At 53.7% G+C, this 25674-nt stretch overlaps 1 protein-coding gene across 2 annotated transcripts in view; it reads left to right on the top strand.

The window, feature by feature from the left end:
• Positions 1-25674, top strand: part of SH2B3 (SH2B adaptor protein 3) — a 37457-nt gene that overhangs the window by 4191 nt on the left and 7592 nt on the right. Inside the window, exon 2 of one of the 2 annotated variants that reach the window (XM_061141914.1) lies at positions 6380-7186. In XM_061141914.1, the coding sequence (XP_060997897.1) occupies positions 6407-7186 (780 nt within the window). In that variant the 5' untranslated portion in view covers positions 6380-6406. Of the gene's footprint in view, positions 1-5802; positions 7187-25674 lie in introns of those variants that run through there. The other variant, XM_061141912.1, reaches the window with a different exon arrangement.

The following is a 25674-nucleotide window of genomic DNA, read 5'->3' as shown; positions in this document are numbered from 1 at the left end:
AGAGATGTGCACAGGAGCAGGAGGGCTTGAGGGCTCCCGTCCTGAAGAGGCGATACCGTCTGGGGGTATGGGACGCATGGAGCTGACAGGCTGCCCTGCCGTCTCTCCTCCACCCAGGGGCACTTAAGAAGTCCTGTCTTGGGATGGGGGTGGCTTAGAGTTCTGCCTATTCTTGGGCGGGGGGCGGGGGGATAGGCTCGGCTCTCCCCACCTCCCAAAGCCTAGCCGGGCTGTTGGCCGGGGTGTCAGGCGGGGGTGGGGGCAGAGGAAGCCAGAGGACATTTCCTGTTCTGGCAGACTGCGCTGGTGTGATAAATGTCCTCGGGCACTCAGTGACCCCAGAGAGAGTGCCTCAGGGCTCCCTGGCCGCCCCGTGGTCTAAGAGAGACCCCACTTCTCAGCCTCCCTAGGGCCCCAGAACCTCTGCTCTGAACCTTCCATAGGCTCCTCCACAGTCTGACCCAGCATGAGTGGTGTGAAAGGGCAGTGGGCCTCCTGCCAGGCCATGTGCTGGAATCCCCTCAACACTGGGCCTCTTTGGACAGGGGGGATCTGGGCTCCCGGAGAAAGTTGGTGCTGCAGGCAGGAAAGGCAGAAATGCTTCCAGTAGCCTGGAATGAACCTGGGGGGCTCCTTGGAGGAGGTGTCTTCCTCAGAAGGTGTAAGACTTCCTGCCCAAACATCTGTGAGCTGTAGACCTGGGTGTAGATGGAGGCTCTGAACTGGCTCATTTTAAGTTCACTTGCCACAATTTAAAATATTCTCCCTGAGCCTTGGCAGGTGAAATTCCCACAGGTGGGTAAGGGCCTTCTCTGCACCTGGGCCTGATAATGAAGCAGGAAATATTAGCTTCCCCAGATTCCGTTATTACCCGGAGTGATTGGACAGAGGAGAGGCTTTTGAGCCTCAGTCTCTGGGGTCCTGAGGAAGCCCCCTCACTCGGAGCCAGGATTCCCAGCTGTTCAGAGCCTGAATTCTCCCTGGCTTGGTATAGGATGTATTGCTATATGCCTGAACAAGGGACACCTGCCAAATACTGGGTAAGCCTTCAGAGCTCTCACCAGGTTACCCCAGCAGGGATGCTGTGGACACACTTGTTTTAAACTTGGGGGTCTGAAAGGCAGACCCACCTCCCCTCCCTCGCGACATAAGCCCCAGGATGGGCACAGAGGTAGCTGCCCCCACCTCTGTGGGTATGCAGTGGGGAATTGGGGGGTGGGGTGCCAGGATGCAATCTGATCTCCCTGTTCTTGTTGCCTCATCCTTGTCTCTTACCCTGCTGGGGGATTTTGGGAGATCTTGGACCCCCACTTCCTTATCCAGCAGAACTCCCTGTCCTCAAAGTCCCAGATGAGGAGGTGGGAGGGACCCCCTGGACTTGCAGGCCCTCTGTGATGGCTGTTCATCCCTTTGGTTGCCCATACTCCCAGATGCTCCCATGGGTGGGGAGGGGATTGAAGGGGGAAAAAATGCACCAAAGACCCCTCTCCTCATACCCGCTAGCTGAAGCCTGGGGGGCTCCTGGGAACCCACAGGTGATTAGTAGTTGCTTTTCCTGCCAAGAGCTTCTAGGCCCTGTTCCCGGGGTTGGCGTGATCTGATTGGTTGCTCTTCCTCTGTGTCTGGCACATAGTAAACACTCAATAAATGCTACCTCCTGGGCTGGGGCCCAAAGAGGGGACCACCTTCCTGCGGCCTGGCTGCATGCCCTGACCAGGAAACCTCCCAGGCGTGGCCCCCTCCCCAACACAGGCCACAGCTGAGTGCTCTGGCTGGTGGCTTCCTGCCCAGAGCTCCTGCCCGGAGCTGCCTGAGCAATGCTTCTCCCCTGAGAAGGCCTTGTGTTCAGGCTCCTGTGGCCCGCCCCCCTGCCCTGCCCCCTTCCTGGCCCAGCCAGTGAAGCCTGTGAGACTGCCTGAGGCTTCTTACAGCAGGCGGGTCCGACATTCTCGGGAGCTGGCGCCCCTCTTTTCAAACAACAGTTATAGCAGCGGCCACTTTTCTTGAGCCCTGTGCCCAGGACCCCACACATATCAGTTCTTAGAATGCTCCTAGTGAATGTCCAGAGAAAAACATGAACCCATTTTACAGATGGGGAGGGGAGCCCTCTTTTCTGCAGCACACAGCGAGGAAGTGGCAGAATGAGGATGTGAACCCAGATTTGGTTGGTAGCTCCACCGTGGAGAGCTCATTTGTGGTGGTGAGTTTCTCGGAGCCCCTCAGCCTTTTTCTGTCAGTCCATGAAGGTCAGGGGCATGATTGCAAGAGTATGATTGTCAAACAGCAGCCCGCCTCAGCCCTGGGAATTCATCACTTCATGCAACTTTAGCATTTCTGGAGTTGCTGCTCTGACACGCCCCATGGAGTGGGCCGGGAGTGCCGTGGCCCTTGGCTGCTGGGGGCAGATGCTGAGGGAGGTGGACGGTGAGCAATATTGCTCACTATAGCTGGTGCTTCCAGCAACTGAACAGGCTTTTAATCCCAGCTGTGCCCCTCGCGGACCTTGTGACCCTGGACAGACCATTCCTCCCCCACCTTGGCTCTCTCATCCATCAAATGGGCATAATGCTGGGACTGCCCCTGCCGATGGGGAATAAATAAGTGAAAAAATGTGAAGTATTTAGCGTAGGGTGGGGCACATAGCGTGAAATAGCATCATTTATTGTTGTTTTAAAACTTTCACCCTGTGGCTATTTTCCAACCACTTGTTCAGAGTCACTGGGGCCTCCTGACTCCAGCAGGACCTGAGTGAGTGAAGTCACTCAGTCTTGTCCGACTCTTTGCGACCCCATGGACTGTAGCCTACCAGGCTCCTCTGTCTATGGGATTTTCCAGGCAAGAGTACTGGAGTGGGTTGCCATTTCCTTTTCCAGGGGATCTTCCCGACCCAGGGATTGAACCTGGGTCTCCTGCATTGTAGGCAGACGCTTTACTGTCTGAACCACCAGGAAGACCTGAGTGAGGCCTTTCTATCTTCTCCTGTGGATAATCATTCACTGGGCAGTAAGTCTTCCTTGTGGTGGGAGTTTGGGCACTGATCAGGTGTTTTGTGGGGGGGCTTCTGTGTGGGGTTTCCATTGATCACTAGCCACAGGAGCTGTGTGCTTCAGTTTAACCACCTGTAAAATGGGAGCAATTATTGACCCTACCTGCTAGTGCTGTTGTTAAGCCTAGGAAAGTTAATGTTTTGCAAAAGCAGTTAGAAAAATGCCTGATGTTTAGCAAGTATTGAGTACACACCACTCTCCCTGTGGGGAACTGGAGTAGGGAGCCCAGTGAGGAGGGCTGCTGGGCCCCCTGCCTGAGTGGTGAGGGAGCTTGCAGTGGGCGCAGCTGTTCCGAGAAGGCTGTTCCCCGGGTTGGTCCTGCAGCTGGGCTTCAGGTCTCTGATGTACAGGGGCGGACAGGGTCAGGTGTTCCAGACAAAAGGACAGGCCTGGGTGCCCAGCAGTGGGTTCGCCCAGCAAGAAGTGCTCATCGGTGAGTGCTGGCCATCACACACCTGCTGGAGGAGCCAGAGGTTGCAAATCCAGCCAGCCTCTTGCATTCCTACCTTCATTCATTCAGCAGGTGTTTATTGGGCTCCTGCTGCATGCTAGGACCTGGGGTTGGAGCTGGAAGTGGCTCCTGGCATTGTGGAGTTCACAGTCTGGTGGGGGAGAGAGTGACTCATTAAATAATCACAGTGATTGAATGAGAGCACGTGTGCTGAAAGACAAGTTCAGGACTCAGTCACCAGTGAGCTCAAGGAAGGCTTCTGAGTGAGACTGGGAGCAGGCAGGGCACAGAGACACCTGATGCAGTGGCCCAGCAGCAGCCAGTGTGAGGGCCGACCACACAGTCTCGTGGGTGGGACAGGTGCTCGGGTCTGGAATCTGGTTCCCTAACCTGTGAGCACAGTGCTGTGTCAAGCTGTGGGGTGGCCAAGGGGTTAGCCAAGGACAGGTCACCCATACTTTCAGGTAGAACCCTCTCCTTCAGCGACAGGGTGCTTTTCTTGGAGTGTGGTGGCCAAGGACACACGTGGCCCCCTCCCTTCCCTCCTGCCCACTGTGTACAAAGTGCCTACTGTGTGTAGCTGCCGAGGGCCCTGTGATGTGCAAAGTCAAGTGTGCACACAGCACCCTCCCAGCTGAAGCAGTGGCACCCACTCTATGCCTCTGGGCTATGCTGCTGTGATTGGCTGCTGGGTCACCACCAGGACCTGGAGATGTAGAATGGGGTGGGGCAGAAAGAACCCCAGTTTCTAGGTTCAGATTCTCACCTTGAGTCCCCTTACAAGGACTCCTTTCAAGGTCTTAGAAGGTGGCTACTGTGCTGCTCCCCATTTGACAGATGAAATTAGGGTTCAGAGAGGTCCGATGAGAGGCACACAGCCAGTACTTTTGTGTGTTTGTGTATAATGTAGCCCCAGGAGAGCAGGAATTTCTGTCTGTCTGGTTCGCTCCTGTATCCCAAGGGCCTAGCACAGTGCCTGGCACACAGTAGGTCCTCAGTAATATCAGGGTGGGGTCAGTAGGCATCCATAAGTATGTGGTCCTCAGAAGGGGCCCAGGCCCAACCTGGCTTAGTTGGAAGGAAAGACAGTACTGATGGTAACGAGAGAGGGCCAGGATTCAGCACCGTGGACAGCAGAGGGTAGGGGGCTTCTGCACTTTGATTGTATTGGAGCCCCAGTTGCGATGAACAGGCAAGGGCTGCCTGTTCCAACATTCCCCCATGAGAGCGGGAAGTACCTTTTACCCTTTATGAGTCTTGTTAATTTATTCCTTTTTATTTGTTTTTTTTTTTTTAATGTTTATTGACACCAATTATGAAGTCGCTCAGTCGTGTCCGACTCTTTTGCGATCCCATGGACTGTAGCCCACCAGGCTCCTCCATCCATGGAATTTTCTAGGCAAGAGTCCTGGAGTGGGTTGCCATTTCCTTCTCCAGGGGATCTTACCGACCCGGGGATCCAACCCAGGTCTCCCGCACTGCGGGCAGACGCTTTACAGTCTGAGCCACCAGGGAATCCCAATAATACACTCTTATTGTAACATTGATTACAAGACTTATTAGGCTCTCCTTAGGTTCCAAAGCCTTCCCATTTAATTCAGTGAATCCTCATAACACTTCTATGAGGTAAGTGCAACATGGTCCCCATTTTATAGATGGGGCAAGCAAGGCAGAAAGATATCACAAACCCAGGGTCACAACTAGGAGCAGTGGGATTTGAATCTAGGCTCCAGGCGCCTTGTTCTTAACCAGATTTTCTAGAGACAAGTCATAAGTCTTCCTTGGTTACTTCCCCTCTTGCACCCCAACTTCTGACTCTTCCCCACAGGTCACTACTGTTGCTGCATGGGTTTGCTCCAGCCACATCTTTCTTGCCCATCACTTAAATACATTTATGTACACATAAGAATTGGTAGTTTTGCTTTGTATGTTCATGTAAATAGGATCATGAATGGTTTGTATTGCTCAGTGGTTTGCTTTTTCCCTTAATGCTGTGCCCTGGAGACTTCCCAAGATGGTAGCATAGATCTTCCTCCTTTTGGAATATGCTGTAGCACATTCAGGCCTGCAGCTGTATCACAGTTTGTTTCACCAGTCTCTGACTGATAGGCGTTTAGGTTGTATTCGTTGTTTAGTCGCTCAGTCGTGTGAGACTCTTTGCGACCCCATAGACTGTAACACACCAGGCTCCTCTGTCCTTGGGATTTCCCAGACAAGAATATTGGAGTGGGTTGCCATTTCCTTCTCCAGTGAATCTTCCCAACTAATGCATTGGAAGAAGGATTCTTTACCGCTGAGCCACCTAGGAAGCCCTTAGGTTGAATTTACCTTTTCCCTGGTTCAAATGGTAAAGAATCAGCCTGTGATGTGGGAGACCTGGGTTCGATCCCTGGGTTAGTAAGATCCCCTGAAGAAGGGGATGGCAACCCATTCCAGTATTCTTGCCTGGGAAATCCCATGGAGAGAGGAGACAGGCAGGCTACAGTCCATGGGGGTCTCAGAGTCTCACATGACTGAGCAACTGAGCACAGTGCTTTTTCCCGATTATAAATGTCGGGGCAGGAGACACCTGGAAGGGGGGTTGTCTTGTACATGCCTCTCAGGTGGGAAACTGTTTCTCTTGAATGCTTACAAGGGAAATTACTAGGTCTGAAAATGATCCTCCCAAGCTGCCGGCCCTAAAGGCTGTACTCCCCACAGTACCAGCAGCATTGCAGGGGAGTGCTCACTTTGCTGCATCTTCACCAGCACTGGGTATTAAGGTAATATTCATTTTTTGAGATAGTGCCTGATAACCAGCATGTCTGGAGGTGGGTGTTGTGGTGGTCTGCCCAGTCGTCCACTTCCTCCTTTGTCACGCACTCCCCACCGTGTCTTTCAGCCTGGCTGCTCCACCTCGGTCTCCGCCATGAACGGGCCCACCCTGCAGTCCTCCTCGGCCTCGTCTGCGTCCTCGGCCTCCACCTCGGCGGCGGCCGCCCCGTCCCCGCGGGGCTGGAGTGAGTTCTGCGAGCTGCACGCGGTGGCCGCGGCCCGGGAGCTGGCCCGGCAGTACTGGCTCTTTGCCCGCGAGCACCCACACCACGCGCCGCTGCGCGCCGAGCTCGTGTCGCTGCAGTTCACCGACCTCTTCCAGCGCTACTTCTGCCGCGAAGTGCGCGAGGGCCGGGCGCCCGGGCCGCCGGCACCCCGGGCCACCCCCGCCGCCCCCACGCGCGACTACCGTGAGACGGGCCGCGGATCCCCGGCCAAGGCCGAGGCGGCCCCAGCCGAGCCAGGCGCCGGCCCCGCCGCCCCCGCCCCCGCCCCCGGCCTGCCCAAGGCCCGCAGCTCCGAGGAGCTGGCCCCGCCGCGGCCGGCCGCCACCTGCTCGCTCCAGCACCTGCGCCACAGCCTCCGCCACATCTTCCGCCACCGCTCGGCCGGCGAGCTGCCCGCGGGCCCCGTCGCCACCAACGGGGAGGCCGGCGAGGCCCCGGCCAGGCCCGGCCTGGCCAGGAAGCTCCTGCCCTGGAGCCTGGCTCGGGAGCCGCCGCCCGAGGCCCTCAAGGAGGCGACGCTGCGGTACAGCCTGGCCGACGAGGCCTCCATGGACAGCGGGGCGCGCTGGCAGCGGGGGCGGCTGGCTTTGCGGCGCGCGGGCCCCGACGGCGCAGACCACCTGCTCGAGCTCTTCGACCCGCCCAAGGTAAGACCCCACGCACGTGGCTCCGGGTGGTGACACTTTCCCCACAGGTAGCCGCAGCGTGCCCAGGGGACTTTTAAAGGTGAACTTTTCCCTCGGAGAATCATTTCCCATTTTTAGATAGTACAGTGCTCCCTTAGATGCCACACCCAGCTTTGCTTCGTGTTTCTCTGTTACAGTGCCGGTCACATCTGTCATATAATTAAGGAGTAAACGTTGGAACATGGCTGTTCACTGGACTCTGGGGGTCCTTGGCTTTCCCTGGTTTTCCCCTAAGGTCCCTTTTCTGCTTCAGGACACCAAGTTCGATGTAGTCATTAATGTGTCCTTAGGCACCTCTTGGCTGTGATGAATGGTTTTTCAGCCTTGTCTTGTTTCTGGCGGCCTTGACAGTTTTCAGCAGCACTGGTCAGGGATTTTGTAGAATATCCAGGGACACCATACATGGGCATCATGTGGGCCAGTGGCAGCCTGGTTCAGGGTCCTTGAAAAGCCTGACCCAGGTTGACCGTGACAAATAGGAGGATTTCTCCTAAGGAGTTAAAAACTGTGGTAGAATTCCTTGGAGGCCTTCCATGCTTTGTGAATGTCTTACTTTTTTTGAAGTTTAGATTTTTTTTTTGTCTTTTGTGACATAATCCCAGTGGTGCAGTTGAGGCTGACGGGTCATTGTCGTCTGGACACCTGCAGGACTCCATCTTTAACCAGATGTGTCAAGCTGATGGGATCCGGTGGCCTGTAATTCCCTTCTCTTTGTGGTTCTGTTGTGTCCTAGGCCCTTAGTCTAGCAAAGCAGATCCCAGCCGTGGGGGTGGGGGTCACCGTCTGGGTGAAGGAGACCAACAATTATTCATTCAAAAAATACTTGTTGAGCAACTGCTCAGCACTAGTTGCTGGGGAAGCTGGTGTTCTGGTGGGGCTATTGAAGGAGTAAAATGACCAATGAACTTGGAATTATAAATTCTATCTTGTGTTCTGAAAGAAAGAAATTGGACCTCTGGGAGGAGGTCCTAATTTGGGGGGTGGGATGGGATGTTGTCAAGGAAGCCCCTTGTGTGAAGTACCTTTCATTTTTAAACTTCACTGTGGAGTCATACTCACATGCTGAGCCGTGTGAAGCGCATCTGAAAGTTCACAAGGATCTCTGTGTTTGTATACCCAGTGGCCCAGCGCCCCGGGGGGGCTCCCTCACACCTCTTCCACATCAGCACCCCTCCCCCCACACACACTGACTCATACCCCTATGGATTGCATTTCTCTGTTTTGAACTTCATATAAATGGAATCACACAGTCTGTGTGTGCATGCTAAGTTGCTTCAGTTGTGTCTGACCCTGTGGGACTCCATGGTCTGCAGCCTGCCAGGCTCTGTCCACGGGATTCTCTAGGCAGGAATACTGGAGTGGGTTGCCATGCCCTCCTCCAGGGGATCTTCCTGACTCAGGGATTGAACCCACGTCTGTTACATCTAACCTGCCTTGGCAGGCGGGTTCTTTACCACGGGGGCAACCTAGGAAGCCCAGAATTGCACAGTACATTGATTTTTATGTCTGGCTTCTTTTACCCAGTATGTTCTAGAGATTTGCTCACGCTCTTGGATGCACCAGAGTTTGTTTCTTTTTATGGCTAAGGAAATCCAGTCTGTTGTATGGATGTCCTTCAGTTTGTTTATCCGTTTACTGATTGGTGGATATTTGGATTGTTTCTGCTTTGAGACTTTTACAAATCATGCTGTAATGAAATTTGTTCTAAGGTCTTTGTATGAACATATGCTTCCATTTCCCTTTGGTAGATTCCTAGAAGTGCTAGGTCATATGGTAAGTGCAGGTTTCACTTTGTAAGAAACCTCTGAATTTTTTTTCCAAATTGACAGCACAGCTTTGCATCCCCATCAGCCGTGTATGAGTCTTTTTTTTCTTCTCTTCAATGGATGTATACTGGTATTTCAAATTGTGGCTTTAATTTGTATTTCCCTGATGACTCATGAGGTTAAGTACCTTATCATGTGTTTATTGGCCATTGGGACTGGCTCTTTTTGCAAGTGTTTGTCATTCTTATTGAGTTGTCTGTCTTTTTCTTATTGATTTATAGTTTTTATATACCCTGAAGGCACTTTCTTTGTCTGTATCATCTTCTGCACCGTGGCACTGTGCTTAGCTTTTTACTCTTTTAATGGAATCCTTTTGTGAACCTAAGTTCTTGATTTTAATGTAGTTTAAAGTTTATTGATTGCTTTCCTTTATGGTTAGTGCTTTTTCTGTCCCATTAAAGGAATCTTTGCCTACCAAGGGTCATAAAGATCTTTCTTGTCTTCTAGAAGCTTTATTGTTTGGGCCGAATCATATTGACAGGCCTTCACAAGATCCATCCTGAGTTATGGTGTGAGGTGGGGGTCACAGTTCTTCCAGTTCTGGCACTGCATGCTGATGTGACCCTCTTTTCCCATGGGGTCGCATGTGATGCCACTGTCATCCTGAGTCTAGTGTCCATCTGTGTGCTTCTGGACCTTCTATTCTGTTGGCCTGTGTGTCTGTCCTTAGGCCAACACCACACTGTCTTAATCACCAAAGTTTAGCTGTGAGTCTTGAGGTGACTTTTTTTTTTTTTAAACTGTACTGTGAGGCTTGTGGGAATCTTAGTTTTGCAACCAGAGATTGAACCCCTGCACCCTTGTTAGTGAAAGCTTGGAGTTCTAACCACTGGGCTGCCATTGAGGAGGTGACTTTTGAACTGAGATCTTTTTTTTTTTTTTTGGCTGCTCTGGGTCTTTGTTACAGTGAGTGGGCTTCTCAGTAGTTGTGGCGCTCAGGATTAGTTGCCCTGTGGCATGTGGGATCTTGGTTCACAGACCAGGAATTGAACCCACAGCCCCTGCATTAGCAGGCAGATTCTTAACCATTGGACCACCAGGGACGTCCCTGAACCAAGATCTTACAGAGATAAAAGTCGCTGGGTTTCGGGAACAGCATAGGGAAAAGGCACTGAGATGGGAAAACATTTTGCATGTTTTTAGGAAAGAAGCATAGAAGTGTGGTGGGGTCACAGAAGGGGCAGATGGCTCGTGGGGGAGGAGGTCCTGTGAGGAGTTAGTATTTTATCCCAAATGTAACATGAAGCCTTTGGAAAGTGCAGATAAAAACTTTACTCATTGTTTTAAAAAGTCTCAAGGCTCTGACACCATGAAAGGCATATATCATCCCAGATACATGGTCTTATCTGCATGATAACATGCAATTCCCTGTAAAACTTTTAAGAACTGCTTCTGAAAACAAACTGTCTTAGAAAACCCAGTGCCAGGAGTCAGGCGGACCCAAGTTCAAACAGTGAATTGGCTTCTTTCTCAGCTGCAGATCTTCAGGCAGGTGGTGTCACCTCTCTGGGCCTCAGCTTCCTCCTCTATCGAGCTGAGCTTCTCAGAGTTCGCACTTTGCGTGGCTGTTGTGTTACCTGGAAGGGTGCCTCTGCAGAGCGCCCGGCACAGGGAACCTCGGTGTTCCTGGTGTTTCTTGTTGTGGTGGTTGTCATGGTAGTGAAATGATTTGGGGACTTATTATTTGGTAATAAGTCAGTGCAGATTTATTTACTGCTTTGGGCCCTTGGTGTCTGGCTGGGATGCACGATCAAGGCTCCTGTTCTTCAGGAGCCCAGAGTCAGAGCACCTGTCAGAGTCCTTAGGGCTCAGAAGTGGTGTCTGGCCCCGGAGAAGTGGGACCTGGGGGTGGCAGCTGGGTCTCTGGGCTCACTGCTCCCCCAGGCCACCTGGGCCTCTTTCTTAGGCTTGGTGGTTGCTGTGTGACCTGGGGTGTCCCCCACAAAGTGAGCAGCCCTGGTGGGGCATCTCCCACCCCCTCCACAGGGTGTCTGAGCAGGTCCTAGCTCTATCCGCTGCTGACAGCTTCCCTTTGGGATTAGAACAGCCTGGGGCTCTTCTGAATGTTTCCTGGAGTGACTGGGAGCATCCAGTCTAGGCTGAAGATATCTAGACTAGAAGTCTTGAGTGTGCCTGCCTAGTGGGCAGCCTTGACCTCTGACCCTGGAGTTGTCTATGAGAGCAACTTAATTTATTTTTTAACTGGAAGAAAGTTGTTTTACAATGTTGTCTTGCTCTCTGCCATACAACAACACAAATCAGCCATAATTATACACATATCAGCTCCCTCTTGAGCCTCTCTCTCCTCCCCCACACCTCACCCCTATGGGAGCAACTTTAAACAAAGGCAGTGACTTCCCTGATGGTCCAATGGTTAAGACTCTGTGGTTCCAGCATAGGGGGAGCAACTTCCATCTCTGGCAGGTGAATTAAGATCTCACATGCCGGGGGTGCAGCTGAAAAAGAGTCAAGAAAGGCAAAGGAGGGTGTGACGGCAAAGGCTTGAGCTCTGGACTCACACCTGAGCTCTGTCACTCAGAGGGTGATCAGGTGGAAGAGGCTTGGAGGATGAGAGCTGAGAGAGGGCACTGCCCAGTGACACCGCTCAGGGCGTGCGCCACCCGCACCCCCGGAAGTCTGATGCCAGGTGGTCGGCAGTTCATGGGTCTGCCTCGCCTGGAGTTGGGTCAGAGCTCCGCCTCTGACCAGTGCCCCTGACCCTGGGCAGGTCAATTCTCCACTCATAGCCTCAGTCTAGTTGTCTGTAAAGTAGGCGTGATAGCAGCAGCCAGGGCTCAAGGGTCACTGTGAGGGCTGTGGTGGGAGGGAGCTGGCCGTTCCAGGCGGTGTGTAAGCGGAGGCCACAGGCTGCTGCAGTGGACGTTCAGAGCGGGTGGGAGGAGACATGCGTAGTTCGTTCCCAAAGTCCAAAGTCTAGTTTCAGTGGCATCGCTGCAGGTGGACAGGGGCGGGACAACCCTTCCTTCTGTGCACCGGCCCTTGGAGGAGGCTGGGGATTGTCCCTGGGGGGTGGTCATCAGAGGCCCCTTGGCAGGAAGTGACGTCTGGGATGAGCGAAGGTGCCGCTCCTGGAAGACTGGGTGAGGGAGTCCCATGTTGAGGAAACGGCAAGTGGGAAGGCCCTCGGGTGGGCATGACCCAGGAGACTTTGAGGAACAGCCAGGCAGCCAGGGGCTGGAGTAGAGGGCGGAAGGAGGGGTGAGGCTGGAAAGGTGACGGGGCTGGGTTGGGTGGGGCCTGAGGGAGCACAGTGAGGATTTTAGGTTTCACACTGAGAGCAGTGGGAGCACATGAAGGATTTAGGGCCAGAGGCAGGTGTGACCCTCACTCAGCAGTAGGAATGGGCTAGAGAAACCCTCTGGGGCTGCCTGTGGTCTTCCGGTGTCTGGGAGAATGTGGCATGATTCTTCTCCTAGAAGACCTTCTTGTCCTGTGGCACTTCCCTCCCCTTAGGCATCTCTGAGCTCAGGCTGGGGGGTGCTGGGGAAGCAGTATGTTTCCTTAAGTAAACATTACTACTCGCCAGGCATTGCCCTAAACACTTGACCCTCAAGTCCTTCCCATGAAGTCAAGCTTATCAGCCCATTTGACAGATGGGAAAACTGAGGCCGGTAGAGATAAAGAAACTGAGGATCATGCTGCTAAGGAGATCTGAACCCTGATCCCAACAGGTCCCTACTCCTGTGCCCCCAGCCACACTGTTGAATGGCCCCCCTCCAGCCATGGGGTATAGAGCACCAGCTCCTGGCCAGGCCAGGCCTAAGATGTGCCATCCTGCTTGGCAGTTACAAACAAGAAAGATGGATTGGTTGCCAGTATTTACAAACCATAAGTTGGAGAAGTTTCCTATAAGAGCCCAACTTCTGGTTTCTCATACGAATTGGTGGATTTGGCAGTACTGGGCTAGGCTCACTTGGAATGCGCACCTCAGCCTGGCCCCTGCAGCGGGAGAGCCTGACTGGGGTGAGAGGTGGGTCCCAAGGTCAGGGAGCAATTACAGGGGTTGGGGTCGGCTAGCCTGGGGGGCAGGGCTCTCCTAGGAGCTGGGATCCATTTTCAGTGGAGCGCATCTGGGCACGCCATGGCCTGAGGGCCAGCCCTTTGCTGTTTCCAGTCTCAGCTTTGGCTGAAGGGGTCTGAGTCTGGCCAGCTTTGCCAGGTCTGAGGGCTGAGCCTCAGTTTCTCTCATCTGTACTGTGGGAGTACTGATGGACTTCTGTTAATAGTAGGTGCTGTTGAAAAACGCCCTCTTAGGCAGCATCTGTTTGGCACTTGTTACATACTAAGCACTTAACTGTCTGGGCTTCATTTACCCCTCACAGCAGCCCTGTGAGGGGGCTGCAGTGATTACCCCCATATCACAGATGGGGAAATTGAGTTCAGGAGGGGGGAGGTGACTTGCCCACAGTCGCACAGCTCAGAGCATCGGAGACGGGATGGGAAATTGGGCATTCGGGCTGCACCTGGTGCCCAGTGAGTCTCCAGAGGATTTACTGTTGTTATCATGGGTGGCGGAGCTGGTGGTGTTTAGCCAGGGGCCCTACCCGGGTGGGTGGGGGTTGGGGAGTGTCTGTTTTGAGTTCTCAGACCTGAAAAGGCTCCCCATGGCCATCTGTCCAGTGCCACCAGTGTACAGCTGAGCACACTGAAGCCCAGACTGTCCTGGGTCCCTCTTGCACAGCAGGCCTCTGTCGCTCAGCCCAGAGAAAGCCGTTGAGGAAGGAGGTGGGGGATCCTAGGGGCCTCGGCCCACAGCCCTGAGCTCCTGCCTGCACTGACGGCCCTCGTAGCCCCAAGAGGAAGTGGGTCAGTTGGCAGTCGCTGGACCGACTGGTCCTTAGGGTGGCCGGGGGCCGTCGGGCAGTGTGGTTCAGAGTCGTTCCTCCTCTGCTTCTTCTGAGCTGTCCTTGGGCAAGTGACAGGGCTTCAGTTCCCTGTCCGTAAAATGGGGGTGGTCCTGGAGCCCACACGCGTTGTGGATCCTGCGGGTGCTGACTGGGTGGGCGAGGGACCTGGCTGGGAGCAGTTGGTGCTCCTGGCGAGCAGCCTGGATGATGAAGGGGCTGAGAGTCTGAGTGTAGCCTGGGGGTGAGGGCAGCGCCCAACTAGCCCCTTAACCTCCCCTGACTCCGCTGTGCCTGCCTCCCGGGTGGGGAAACTGAGGCCCCATGATGCAGGAGGAGCCACCGCTGGACCGTGGGGGCTGAGCCCAGAGCCCGTGCCCGAGTGTGGGAAAGAGGAAGCAGAGAGAGAGGGACGTCCGCTGGGGCCGGCGGTTTCCTCTCAGAGGCAGGAGTGCGAGGAGGAAGAGGAGGGCTGGGCAGGAAGCGGCCATGCGGGCAGGAGGGGCAGCCTCCAGGGGGCTCAGACTGACCTGGGCCCGAGTCCCGCCCCTGCCCTTCTGCACTGCGCGGCCTCGGCAAGGGCACTTGGCCCTCCCTGTGCCTCATCTTCCTCAAGTACAAAGAGCTGAGTGGCGGCATCCACAGCGGGGCGATGGTGAACCAACCGCCGTCCCCATGGCTGTGAGAGCCGGCCCCGCGCAGGGGGTCTCAGCCAGGCTTCGCTGCTGCAGCTGCTACTTGTTACTAGTTATTTTCAGCACGGTGGGCACTGCATTCGACACATCCCGTGCAACCACCACAAACCCTGGAAGGCGGGGACAGCGAGGACACTGTCTCGTTAGAGGAAACGGGCATGGAGAGGTAGAGAGGTTTGCCCAAGGCCACCCAGCTGGCAGGTGGAAGAGCAGGAATGCAGTCTGCTGTGGGCCTGCCAAGGTCAGGGGCTTGCGTCAACCCCCAGACAGGCACAGACCAGCCACTGCAGCCCAGCAGACCCTCGTGGGCCCAGACAGCCCTGATGCTTCCCGGGGAGACAGGCGTGTAGAAGGCTAGTGCATCCCCAATCCCACCTTCCCAGGATGACCAGACATCAGAGGCTTCTGGGGTGAGATGGGGTTTCTGTCCTCGCTCTGCCGGGGCTGCTGTGACCCAGGTGATTCCCCATGCCTCTCTGAGCTGTGAAACAGGCAACCAAGGGGCTTGATCCGGGCCTTCCAGGGCTGGTAGGGGAAGGAAGGAAGGGGTGGTGGTAGGCAGGGCTCCCATGGGGCCCCCAACCGCACACACAGCCGCCCTGTCTGCCCCTTATTGGGGTTTTGTGTAACATCGTTTTTTGAAAACTACTTTGCCGCTTAGAAGAAACCCCCAACCACGCTGAAACCACGGGCAGATGGTATCGGTGTGCTTCCTTTCAGCTCAAATTCTGTGAATCCTGAGACTGGAAAGTGCCCCTGAATCCATCGGGGGGGGGGGGGGCAGCGAATGACAGTCATTTATCATCCCCCCATCCCCCTGCTCCTCGGGCCTGTGGCTGTCGCCAGCTTCTTGGAAGTTGCTCTTCGGTTTTCCTTTGTTGGGGGACCGCGAGTGGAGACACAGAACTGTGGAGTCTGCGCTGTGGACTTGGTGGCCTTGGGGCAGGGCACATGGACAGGTTTGGGTTCAGATCCTGGCTCTTGCGTCCTTGTTTATGTGGCTTTGGGCTGAAAATCTGGCCTGTTTCAGCCTTGGTTTCCCATTCTGGAGAATGGGATGTCTGTCCTGCCCTCAATCCTGGGTGACTGAGTCAAAACCTGGCTCCGGGAGGAAGTGTGAGGTGTTTCCTTCCCTGAGGGCCAGCAGAAGGGGCTTCCTGCGTGGGAAGTCACAGACCCCCGAGCTGGGTCCCGAGGCCCTCCCTGGGATAGGCCACCACCTGGCTGCCACTCCCAGTGGCCTGAATTGGGCAAAGCGGACAGGACAGAGAGCCAGTTGGGCCTGTTGGAAATCCCCCACCCACTTCTTTGTGAATGGAAAAGGAAACCAAAATGCAGAGCAGAGATCTCTGCGTTCTGAGCGCTGGCCCTCACTGGGGGTGGGGGCGGGGTAGCTTCCTTCCCCAAGGCAGGAGGGGCCGCCTCAGCTTCCTTTCTGGGGCCCACACCCCTTTTTCTCTCTCCCCTCCAAGCTGGGGTGGAGGCCACCGTTGCTCTCGGGCCGCGGACCCCACTGACTGCTCGGTCTGTGGAACCGGTGTATGACAGCGGATAGGGGCGGGGGCCAGCACTGTGAGACCTGGCCTCTGGGTCCTCCCTCCCTGTGTATCCCCCACCCTTCCCGGGCCGGACGCGAATTCTGACTACGGCCCAGTCTGAAGTCCACAGCGCAGCAAAGAGAACCTCTTTCCAGGGAACCGTCTGGAATGGGAGGACAGACCGTGTCTCTTTTCAGATCTCCATGTAATCTAGGAAACTGTCTACCTTACTGAGGGCCCCCACATTTGAGCTGCTGGTGTTTCTGGTTTTGTTTTTTCAATTAGTAAAGCTCAGGGCAGAAATGATAGAACAGTCACTGAAAAACCACCCACGATCCAACTACTCAGAGAGAATGAGCAGTTCAGTCCCAGTCGATGTCTTTGTCCCCTCTTGTATTTCTTTCTAGAACTTTTCCCCCAAATTGCAGCTCCATCAGCATTCACTAATTCTTCATTCAGTAGTTATAGAGGGAGCCCCTTCCATGTGCCCAGCATGCTGGAAACAGGCAGAAGCTTTTGGACAAAACCCCAAGTCCTCGTGGGACTGACAAGACTTGTCCTCCTTTTTTTTTTTTCCACTTAACATGTCTTGAACATTTTTATGTCTTCTTAAGAAATTTTTAAGAATGTCTTAAAATAATGGCTGCACAATATTCACTTCCATAGGCCATGATATATTTATCTGTGATCATCCAGACTCCTGTTTAAACCATTTCTAATTTTTTTGCTCAAGTAGATACCCTCGTGACAAACATCTTGTACATCAATCTTGCTGCCCATCTCTGATTACTTCCTTAGGCTGTGTTCTTAGAGGGGAAGTGCTGGCTGGAAGGCTTCATGAGCGCTTCTCATATGTTTTCTCTTAAAGCTTTATTGAGATAGACTTTACATATAAAATTAACCTGTTTAAAAGGGTACAGTGGTTTTTAGTATATATACAGGGCTGTACAACTGTCGCCATGGTTTACAGACCACTTTCTCATCTCACCACCACTCATCTCAAAAAGAGACCTTGTAGCCATTGCAATCACTCCTCACTCCTCCCCTGCCCCAGCCCCAGGTAGCCACTCGTCTCCTTTCTGTGTCTCTAGGTTGGCTTAGTCTGTTCTTTCCATGTACACGGAACCAGTGTGTGGTCTTTCATGACTGTCTTCTTTCACTCAGCATCATGTGTTCAAGGTTTGTCCATGTTGGAGCTCGTGTCAGTATTTCGTTCCTTTTTATTACCAAATAATTTCCCATTGTATGACTAGATGACATTTTGTATATCCCTTTCTCAGTGGATGGACATTAGGTTGTTTTCACTTTCGGGTGATTATGAAAAGTGCTGGTGCAGACATTTTGGAGTTTTTGTGTGGATGCATTTCTTTTTTTCCCCTGGGTATGTACCTAGGAGTAGAATTGTTGGATCAAATGTAACTCCCTTTAAACATTTTGAGGAGCTGCTAAACTGTTTTCCAGAGTACTGCACCATTTTATATTCCCACCAATAATGTATGAAGGTTCTAATTTCTTCACATCTTCACCAACACTTACTATAGCTGTTTTTGATTGTAGCCATCCTACAATGGTTTTGAATAGTTGAATGGTTTTGATTTACATTTCCCTGATGGCTAATGAGGTTGAGCATCTTTTCATATGCTCACGAGCTGTTTCTAATGCTTCTGATACATCCTTTCCAAAGAGCCTTCTAGAAAAGCTATACTCATTTAAACATCTTCAAATAGTGGTGCTTACATTGGGTATTATTTTTAAAACGTTTGCCAACTTCCAGGTGAAGGGGTTATCTTGTCCTGATTATGAATGGAATGGACCATTTCTCTTTTTAAAGAACTTTGAGATATACTTCACATGACATAAAATTCACCATGTTCAAGTGCAATTCGTTGTTTTTAGCATATTCACTGTGTATGCAGCCATCATCACTGTCTAATTCCAGAACATTGCATCACCTTGTTTCATCACCTCACTCAGAAACCCAGTACCTGTTAGCATTGGTCTCCAGCCCTTAGCAGCCATTAATCCCGCTTTCTGTCCCTGTGGGTTTTGACCGTCTCTTGTGTTTCTTGGCCGTAGACATTTTCTGTGACTTACAGGCCATTAACTCTGTGTGTGCCTCTCTTGCACTGCTTGCCTCTTCCCTCCTAACCTGCAGGAGCTCTTTACATGGACCCTGGTGCTCTGTCACACACTGCAAATATTTCCTTTGCTATTTGACTTTTCAACTGGTTCTGAGTTTCTCAGCCTATGGAGGTTTTTAAGTCTGGGCGGTGACATATGGTTGATTTTTTTCCTTCATGATTTTGTTCTTTGCTTTTTCTGCTTCGAGAGGCCTGGGATAAGATAATTACTCAGGTTCTTCTATTCCAGTTTTGTCTCGGTTTTATGTTTCACATTTAATTATTTAATCCAACTGGCTTTTATTCTTTGTGGCTGGTGCGATTTCCTGTTGTTCTTTGGTGTCAGTGAGATGCTGTGTGTCAAGGCATATCACTGAACAGGGGCTGAGGATAATGACAAGAACTCCTGGCAGACTGAGCTTGGAAGGGTGGAGACTGCAGCCTCAGTGGGCCCCGCCGACTCTGGGGCTCCTGGCTAGCGCCCTGGTTCCCCGTCAGCCTGGCCTGAGGCTCTGCTCAGCTGACTCTGAGCCTCCCCGGCAACCCTACAGCCCCCTTGAGCTCCAGAGGTCCTCGCTTTCACCTCTTCTTCTGAATCATCATTCTTCGAAGGCAGGCGGTAGCCACCGTCCGGGGCTTTTGGGGATCTTGGTGGTGACGAGCCCCCCTCCCTCCAGTGCACACCCCTATCAGAGGCCAGTGACAGAGGTTATTTGTTGTTGCTTAACCACATCTTTTTCCACCCTCCCCGGGCGTAGAGCTGAGAGGGGCCCCAGGGTGCAGCTGAGGGCTGTGCTGCTGGGGTAAGGGGCTTCCCCCACCTGGCTGGCTCCACCACGGGGCTGGGAGGTGAAGGAGCACAAAAGGCCCTGGGGGGGCCAGCCAGCTCCGAGTCCCCTCAGCTTTCCCCCCAAGAACACAGAGCACACCCTCCCATGCAGTGGGAAGACCTGGGGCAGTACCTGGTTGCACGCCAGGCAGGACCCTCCTGCTCGGGGCCTGGGTGGGTAGTGAGGCCTCTGGGAGCCACAGTGTCCCCTTTTGTCTGGGGGCTGACACAGCCCAGTGTTCCAGGCCCGGGTGTCCTGGCCTTGTGGCGGCCAGAGGGGCACCGCCGTGAGGAAGGCACTGTTGTTGTGAAGGTGGACGGGGACAGGGTGCAGGGCTCTCAAGGCTCCGCAGCCATGTGGGGCAGGGAGGAATCCTGGCGGGATGCTCGGGGCAGGAAGTGGTTGCTCAAGGCATAGGCTGGTGGCAGCTGGTTTGCAGCCGGCAAGGGGGGTGGGGTGCAGGGGGCTTCTGATGGGGCCCCCAGTGGGCCCAGGCCTAGGTGCCAGCTCCATACTCCCAGAGACCCTGTTCTGCCCTCCAGCAGGAAACTGACAGAGGGGAGCTGATGCAGGCTAGCCACTGAGCAGCTCCACGTTCTGGAAAGGTGCCAGGAGTGACACCCTGTGCAGAGAAAAGGTGCAGCACGCAGCCCAGCTTGTGACTGTGTGGCGCTGGCCCCTCTGTTCCCACCTCTGCAAGGCCCCATCCCAGGACAGGCCTCCCCAGGCCAGGTCAGGGGTGGACTGCTGTCACCCTGAGGGGGAGGCCGGCAAGGTCAGCTGGTGAGATGCCTGTAGGTCCATAAACACCTTGGTTCCCTAGTGCATCTGAGCCCATGAGGGGGTGTGGGGACGGTGACTTCCAGGAGTGGTCTCCCTTAACCACAGGTTACTCCCTCACCGCCAATCCTGGGTAGTTCCCCAAGGCTAGCCTAAGAGTAGAAGTGCATGCTCATCTCCACACTCGGCCACTTGGTATGAAGCTAGACAGCCGCATCTCAGGGTTTGGATGGCTGTCAGGGGGATCCCAGACTGGTTCTGTGCATGTTCAGGGGTTGTCTCTCTATGGGGATCTCTGTCTCTGGGAGGCAAGTTGCTCCAGCCTCTGAGAGGGGCTTTGTGTCCCTGTCGCTGTGATTCTCTGTGGGGTGGTCTCCATCTCTCTGAGGGGGCTTTATGTCCGTGTCACTGTAAGTCTGCATTTCTGACATGTGGCGGGGACCTTACAGGCTTTCAGGGGAGCTCATTGCAGGTGGGGCTTTAGATAAGCCCCCAGCCCATGTCTTTCTCAACACCTCTAGCTAGTTACCCCTCCTACAGGGCCTTCTTGGGGCCTCTCCGGGTCCAGAAGTAGGGGGGACACAGGCCCCCACACTCATGCTTGGTCACTAAGAGTGTGATCTGGGGGTGCCACCTGTCCAGGGGAGGGAGGCAAAATGATGGGGACTCTGGGCAGGGTTGTCATATTGGAGGGACATCTCCGTATGTCAGTGCCAGCTCGGGAGCAGCTCTGTCTCTTGGCACTGGTGGGCTCTCACTTGCCAGAAAGGAGAAGCCGACTTGATCTTTGTGGCTTCTATAGAGGCATCTCCCATCACTTTCCTGCTCCCTTATGGGGAGACGGAAGCTTGAGACAACAGGGCCAGACCGAGGAGACCTGGGAGCCTCCTGTGTGCTCCAGGCAACTGACAGGTCGCACATACAGAAGCCCTGGGCTTGTGCCTCATCACTGTCTCCATTTTACAGATGAGGAAACAAAAGCACAGAGAAGTGAAGTGATTTGTTCAGGGTCACATGAAGAAAAAGTGGCTGAAGCAAGCATTCAAAGGGTGTGTGTGCGAGTGTGTCTTGTGTCCCCCCGGTTGGGGGCAGAGGAAGGAAGTGACCTGCACCCTGTAGTTCAGCTAAATATTTGTTGAGCTCATTGCCTTCAGTTTGCCCTCAAGGGAGCAGGGGAAGAAGGGGGTGAGATAACTCACCACACCCCCACATCTGCCTCTGCTTCCCAGACATCTGAGGGCTGGGGCCCCAGGCATCTACCCTCACCCATTGATCTGACAGACTCTCTCTCAGGACCTCCTCCAGGCTGGACCTGGTGCTGGGCCCCAGCTGGAAACAAGGCTTGGTGCCCTGTCCCCACCCCCAAGAGGAACTCCCAGTCAGATGGTGGGGGCAGCGGCACCATCAGGAAATTATGGCCTGGCCTGATAAGCCCCGTGCCGCGGGAGAGGCACAGGACTTGCACTGACCACAACGTGGCGATCAGAGAAGGCTCCCTGAAGGAGAGGAGGTTTTCTCTGCTTACAGCAGCGGTTTGGATCAGGTCTGGTGGTGTGTGAGCTGGATGGCGGCAGTGCCGTGAGCTCAGGGACTGCATAGACGAGGGTCTGAGCCCCAGCACCACTTGGCTCCTCTCCGTAGCTGGGGACAGCTGAATTTTGCCTGTCAGGGCTCCCGTTCCTCCAACCGTATCGTCAACTTGATCCGTGTTCCATGAGGCATCCAGGGCCTTCTCAGCCAGGGCTCTCCCTGAGCTGGCTCGAGGCCCTGGAGGCCCAACCCATGCCCTCCATCCTTGCCTCGCTGAGTCCCTGTCACTCCCCTAGAGTCCTCAAGAGGATGGGGGTCTGCGTTGGGGGCCGCATCCTGTGCCTTCTGATCCCAACACGCATGATACTTGGCAGACAAGGGGCCTGTGAAGAATATTTGTTGAGGACTAAAGTCGAGCATGTACAACCTCCCAGCCCTGTGCTCAATCCTGGGGATGTGACAAGACCAGGTCCCCCAGAGCACATTTCACAGGTGGATAAGGCAGTGGAGGAAGTGAAGGGGGTTCTGGGACGGTGACTGTGTGTGTCTGGATACAGTAGTGGTCAGAGAAGGCCTTCCCAAGGCAGCAATCCTTGAGCTGAGTCCTCCGTCCAAGAAGAGCCAGATCTGTGAAGATGCAGGCAAACCTGCCTTTCAGACGGAGACAACAGCAGGTGCAAAGGCCCCGAGGTGGGAGCGTGCTTGGTACATTGAAGGCAGATTGGAGGCCAGTGTGATTGAACAGAGTGAGAAAGAGGGGAGGGTAGGTGAGGTTAGAGAGGTAATAGGAACAAGGTCCGGCAGTATCTCATAGGCCACGGTGAGGACCAGCAAGGTGGGGCTCACAGGTTTTTTTAAAAAAATATATTTAACTGCACTAGGTCTTAGTTGCAGCATATGGGATCTAGTTCCCTGACCAGGAATCAAACCCAGGCCCCCTGCATTGGAAGCATAGAATCCTAGCCGCTGGAGCAACACAACAGGGAAGTCCCTCTTTTAAAATTTTCTCTATTTACACAGGCAGGCAGTGCCCAGTCGTAGTAACAGCACATGGGGTATTCAGCGGTCTTCACTGCCAACATGTGAGATACTTGGTTGCGGCCATGTGGGACCTAGTTCCTAGATCAGGAATCGAACCTGGGCCCTCTGCATTGGGAGTGCAGGATGTTAGCCACTGACCACCAGGGAAGCCCCCACAAGAGTTTTGAGCAGAGGAGGGGGATGAGAAGTCGTTGGATTCTGGATGTGTCTGGGAGGAGCGCTGACAGGACTGCTGGACAGCAACTCAGTTTTCATGCCACCCGTCTCTTGGGGTTCAAGATGTCATCCTTTTTTGATGCCTCACCTCAGTGGGGCTCCCTGTGAGTGCCCCTGCTTTGCTCCCAGGAGCTGCTTACGACTGGAGTCCAGAGCCCTCCCCCCCCACCCCCCTACCCCCCTACGAGCTACTTAGGACTGGAATCCAGGCCAGCTGGTTCTCAAGCCCTTGCCCCTAGGGTCCAGCACTGTGTTCTGTGGGGTGGGCTGTGTTTCCTGCCCTCCCCATCTCTTGTGCCTGGAGAGGGGGTGCGGCCCCTTGCCCAGCCTTCCCCCAAAAGATGCTGTGTGTTTCAGATGCGCCCAGGGTAAACACGGATCCCAGGCTGACCTCCAAAGGATCCAGGCCCACTGGCTGTAACGTGGAGGCTCTCAGCCTTGAACGCTCATTTGTGAAGTGGGGAATAAAACACCAGCCATGCGTGGGCGCCTGGGGGGGCATCAGGGGAGGTGCCCACCATGTTCCTCCGACAAGACAGGTGGCTCAGAGCAGGATGCTCTCAGAGGATCACGGGAGATGATGTCAGGGTTGCCTCCACCCTGGAGTGGTGACCTTTCTACTTCTTTGGTCCCAGTACCTCCATTCCTCAAGACAATGCTCTTTTCTACAATATTTGCAATTTCTGGAAATGGTGTAGACCTGTGAATTCAACAGTTCAAAAGTGTCCTGGATGGAGAGACCAGGCCCCAGTGCCTGGCACACAGGAGGTGCTCATTAAAGGGTGGAGTGAGGGGGCCTATTAGTACTATTTCTTGCCACAGCCAACTCCCCTGCCATCTTATGGACGTGGCTACACTTACTGGTCCCTGGCTGCTGGCTCCTGCCATACCCTTGGCCTCCAGTGTCTTTTTCTTCCCCCTTCTCCACTCTGGAGATTGCTCAGCAAATGTTTAAAGCCGGTGACTGTGCCCTGTGGAAGGCACGAGATAGGAAGGGACCAGGGAGGCTGCCTTGGGTTCACAGACTGTGTGTGGACAGCCATGAAAGCTGAAAGTTTCCTCAGGAGAGCAGTTTGCTTCTGAGCAGACCAAGTATTCCTAAGACTGACTTCCCAAGGCCCTGTGACATCCCCTGGGACCTTTCCACATCCTCCCACCCCCTGCCCCTGCAATGCCCACACACATGGTACTGCCACATTTTCTTGGAGGGTAGAGGGGCACCGCTAGCCCACTCTATAAAAGTGGAGACTGAGGCCAGGAGAGGCAAGTCACTTGTCCATGGAGGGCGAGGCAGAGTTGGGACTGAAGGCCAGGAACGTCTAATTCCAAAAACCCAGGATGGGGAGGTTGCTTGCAGTGGTTGTGCAGACCCCACAGGGGTTTCTGAGCCAGACACTTGGTGGCCACTGGGTGGGGAACACATGGGTTCAGGTTTCTCTGCTCCAGCTCTTCTCAGAGCCTTTAATGGCTGCTCTGCATGGGATCCATGCATAAGTGGCTGCCTTTTCTTGGAGAATGCCTCTTTGCACTGGCTGCTAAGATACTGGAAGCTCAGATACAAATCTGTGGCAAGTGAAACTCAGGTCTGTATTCTAGTGGTTGTCTGCATTTCCATTCTGGGTATCCCTGGAATCCAAACAAGATAGGACATTTTCTTTTTTTTTTTTTTAAGGCTGTTTGGATACAATAAGACGTGATTAAGCCTTTCTCAGAATGATGTTTCATCCATCGATCCAAGCAGCATCCATTCTGGGCTCTTGCCTGAGGGGGAACTCAGTTGTCCATGACTTCAGTTCAGTCGCTCAGTTGTGTCTGAGTCTTTGCGACCCCATGAACCGCAGCACGCCAGTCCTCCCTGTCCATCACCAACTCCCAGAGTTTACTCAAACTCACATCTATTGAGTTGGTGATGCCACCCAACCATCTGATCCTCTGTCGTCCCCTTCTCCTCCTGCCTTCAATCCTTCCCAGCATCAGGGTCTTTTCCAATGAGTCAACTCTTCGCATGAGGGGGCCAAAGTATTGGAGTTTCAGCTTCAGCATCAGTCCTTCCAATGAATATTCAGGACTGATTTCCTTTAGGATGGACTGGTTGGATCTCCTTGCAGTCCAAGGGACTCTCAAGAGTCTTCTCCAACACCACAGTTCAAAAGCATCAATTCTTCAGCGCTCAGCTTTCTTTATAGTCCAACTCTCACATCCATACATGACTATTGGATAAACCATGGCCTTAACTAGACAAGACCTTTGTTGGCAAAGTAATGTCTCTGCTTTTTAATATGCTTTCTAGGTTGGTTATAACTTTCCTTCCAAGGAGCAAGCATGTTTTAATTTCATGGCTGCAGTCACCAGCTGCAGTCATCATCTGCAGTGATTTTGGAGCTGAAGAAAATAAAGTCTCACTGTTTCCCCATCTATTTGCCATGAAGTGATGGGACCAGATGCCATGATCTTAGTTTTCTGAATGGATCTAGAATTTCCTCTGAGCCTTTGTTTTCAGGCCCCCAGCAAAGACCCACTGTCCTCCGCCTAGAGGTCAGCAGGATCTTGCTTACTGTCTGTATATTACCAAAGAGGATGTGAGGCTGCAGTCACTGCCATGCCCAAGATCCCACATGTAGGTGGTGGAGCTGGGGCTTGTCTCATCTTGGCTCCAGGCCATGGGGCTGGTACCTCGCGAGCGTTGAGTGCTGTGGCAGAGGAATGGGGCTTGAACCTTCACCTTCAGCTGTATATTGAGTCCTACCTCCTGTCCCACGGTTGCTCTTTACAGGAGAGCAGTGAGGGTCCTAAAGCCCTGGGAGAGAGAAGATTGCTAAGAGGCTGGTGTTGGTTGGTCTCTCCTGAAGGCTTTCCCTGGAAGAATAAAGACCCCTAGAGTGGGTGGAATAAGGCCACTGTGAGGGTACGGCATGCCCACACCCTGGGGTCCCCCGTGCCAGGCTCTTGACTGTTTGGGTGTGAATTGGATGTTGTCTCCACCTCTCCCCACAACCCCCTCCCGTTTC

The sequence above is a fragment of the Dama dama genome, chromosome 5, assembly GCF_033118175.1.
Source record: "Dama dama isolate Ldn47 chromosome 5, ASM3311817v1, whole genome shotgun sequence".
NCBI lineage: Eukaryota > Metazoa > Chordata > Mammalia > Artiodactyla > Cervidae > Dama > Dama dama.
The sequence above is the reverse complement of the archived record's forward strand: the minus strand, read 5'-3'. Positions and strand labels throughout refer to the sequence as shown.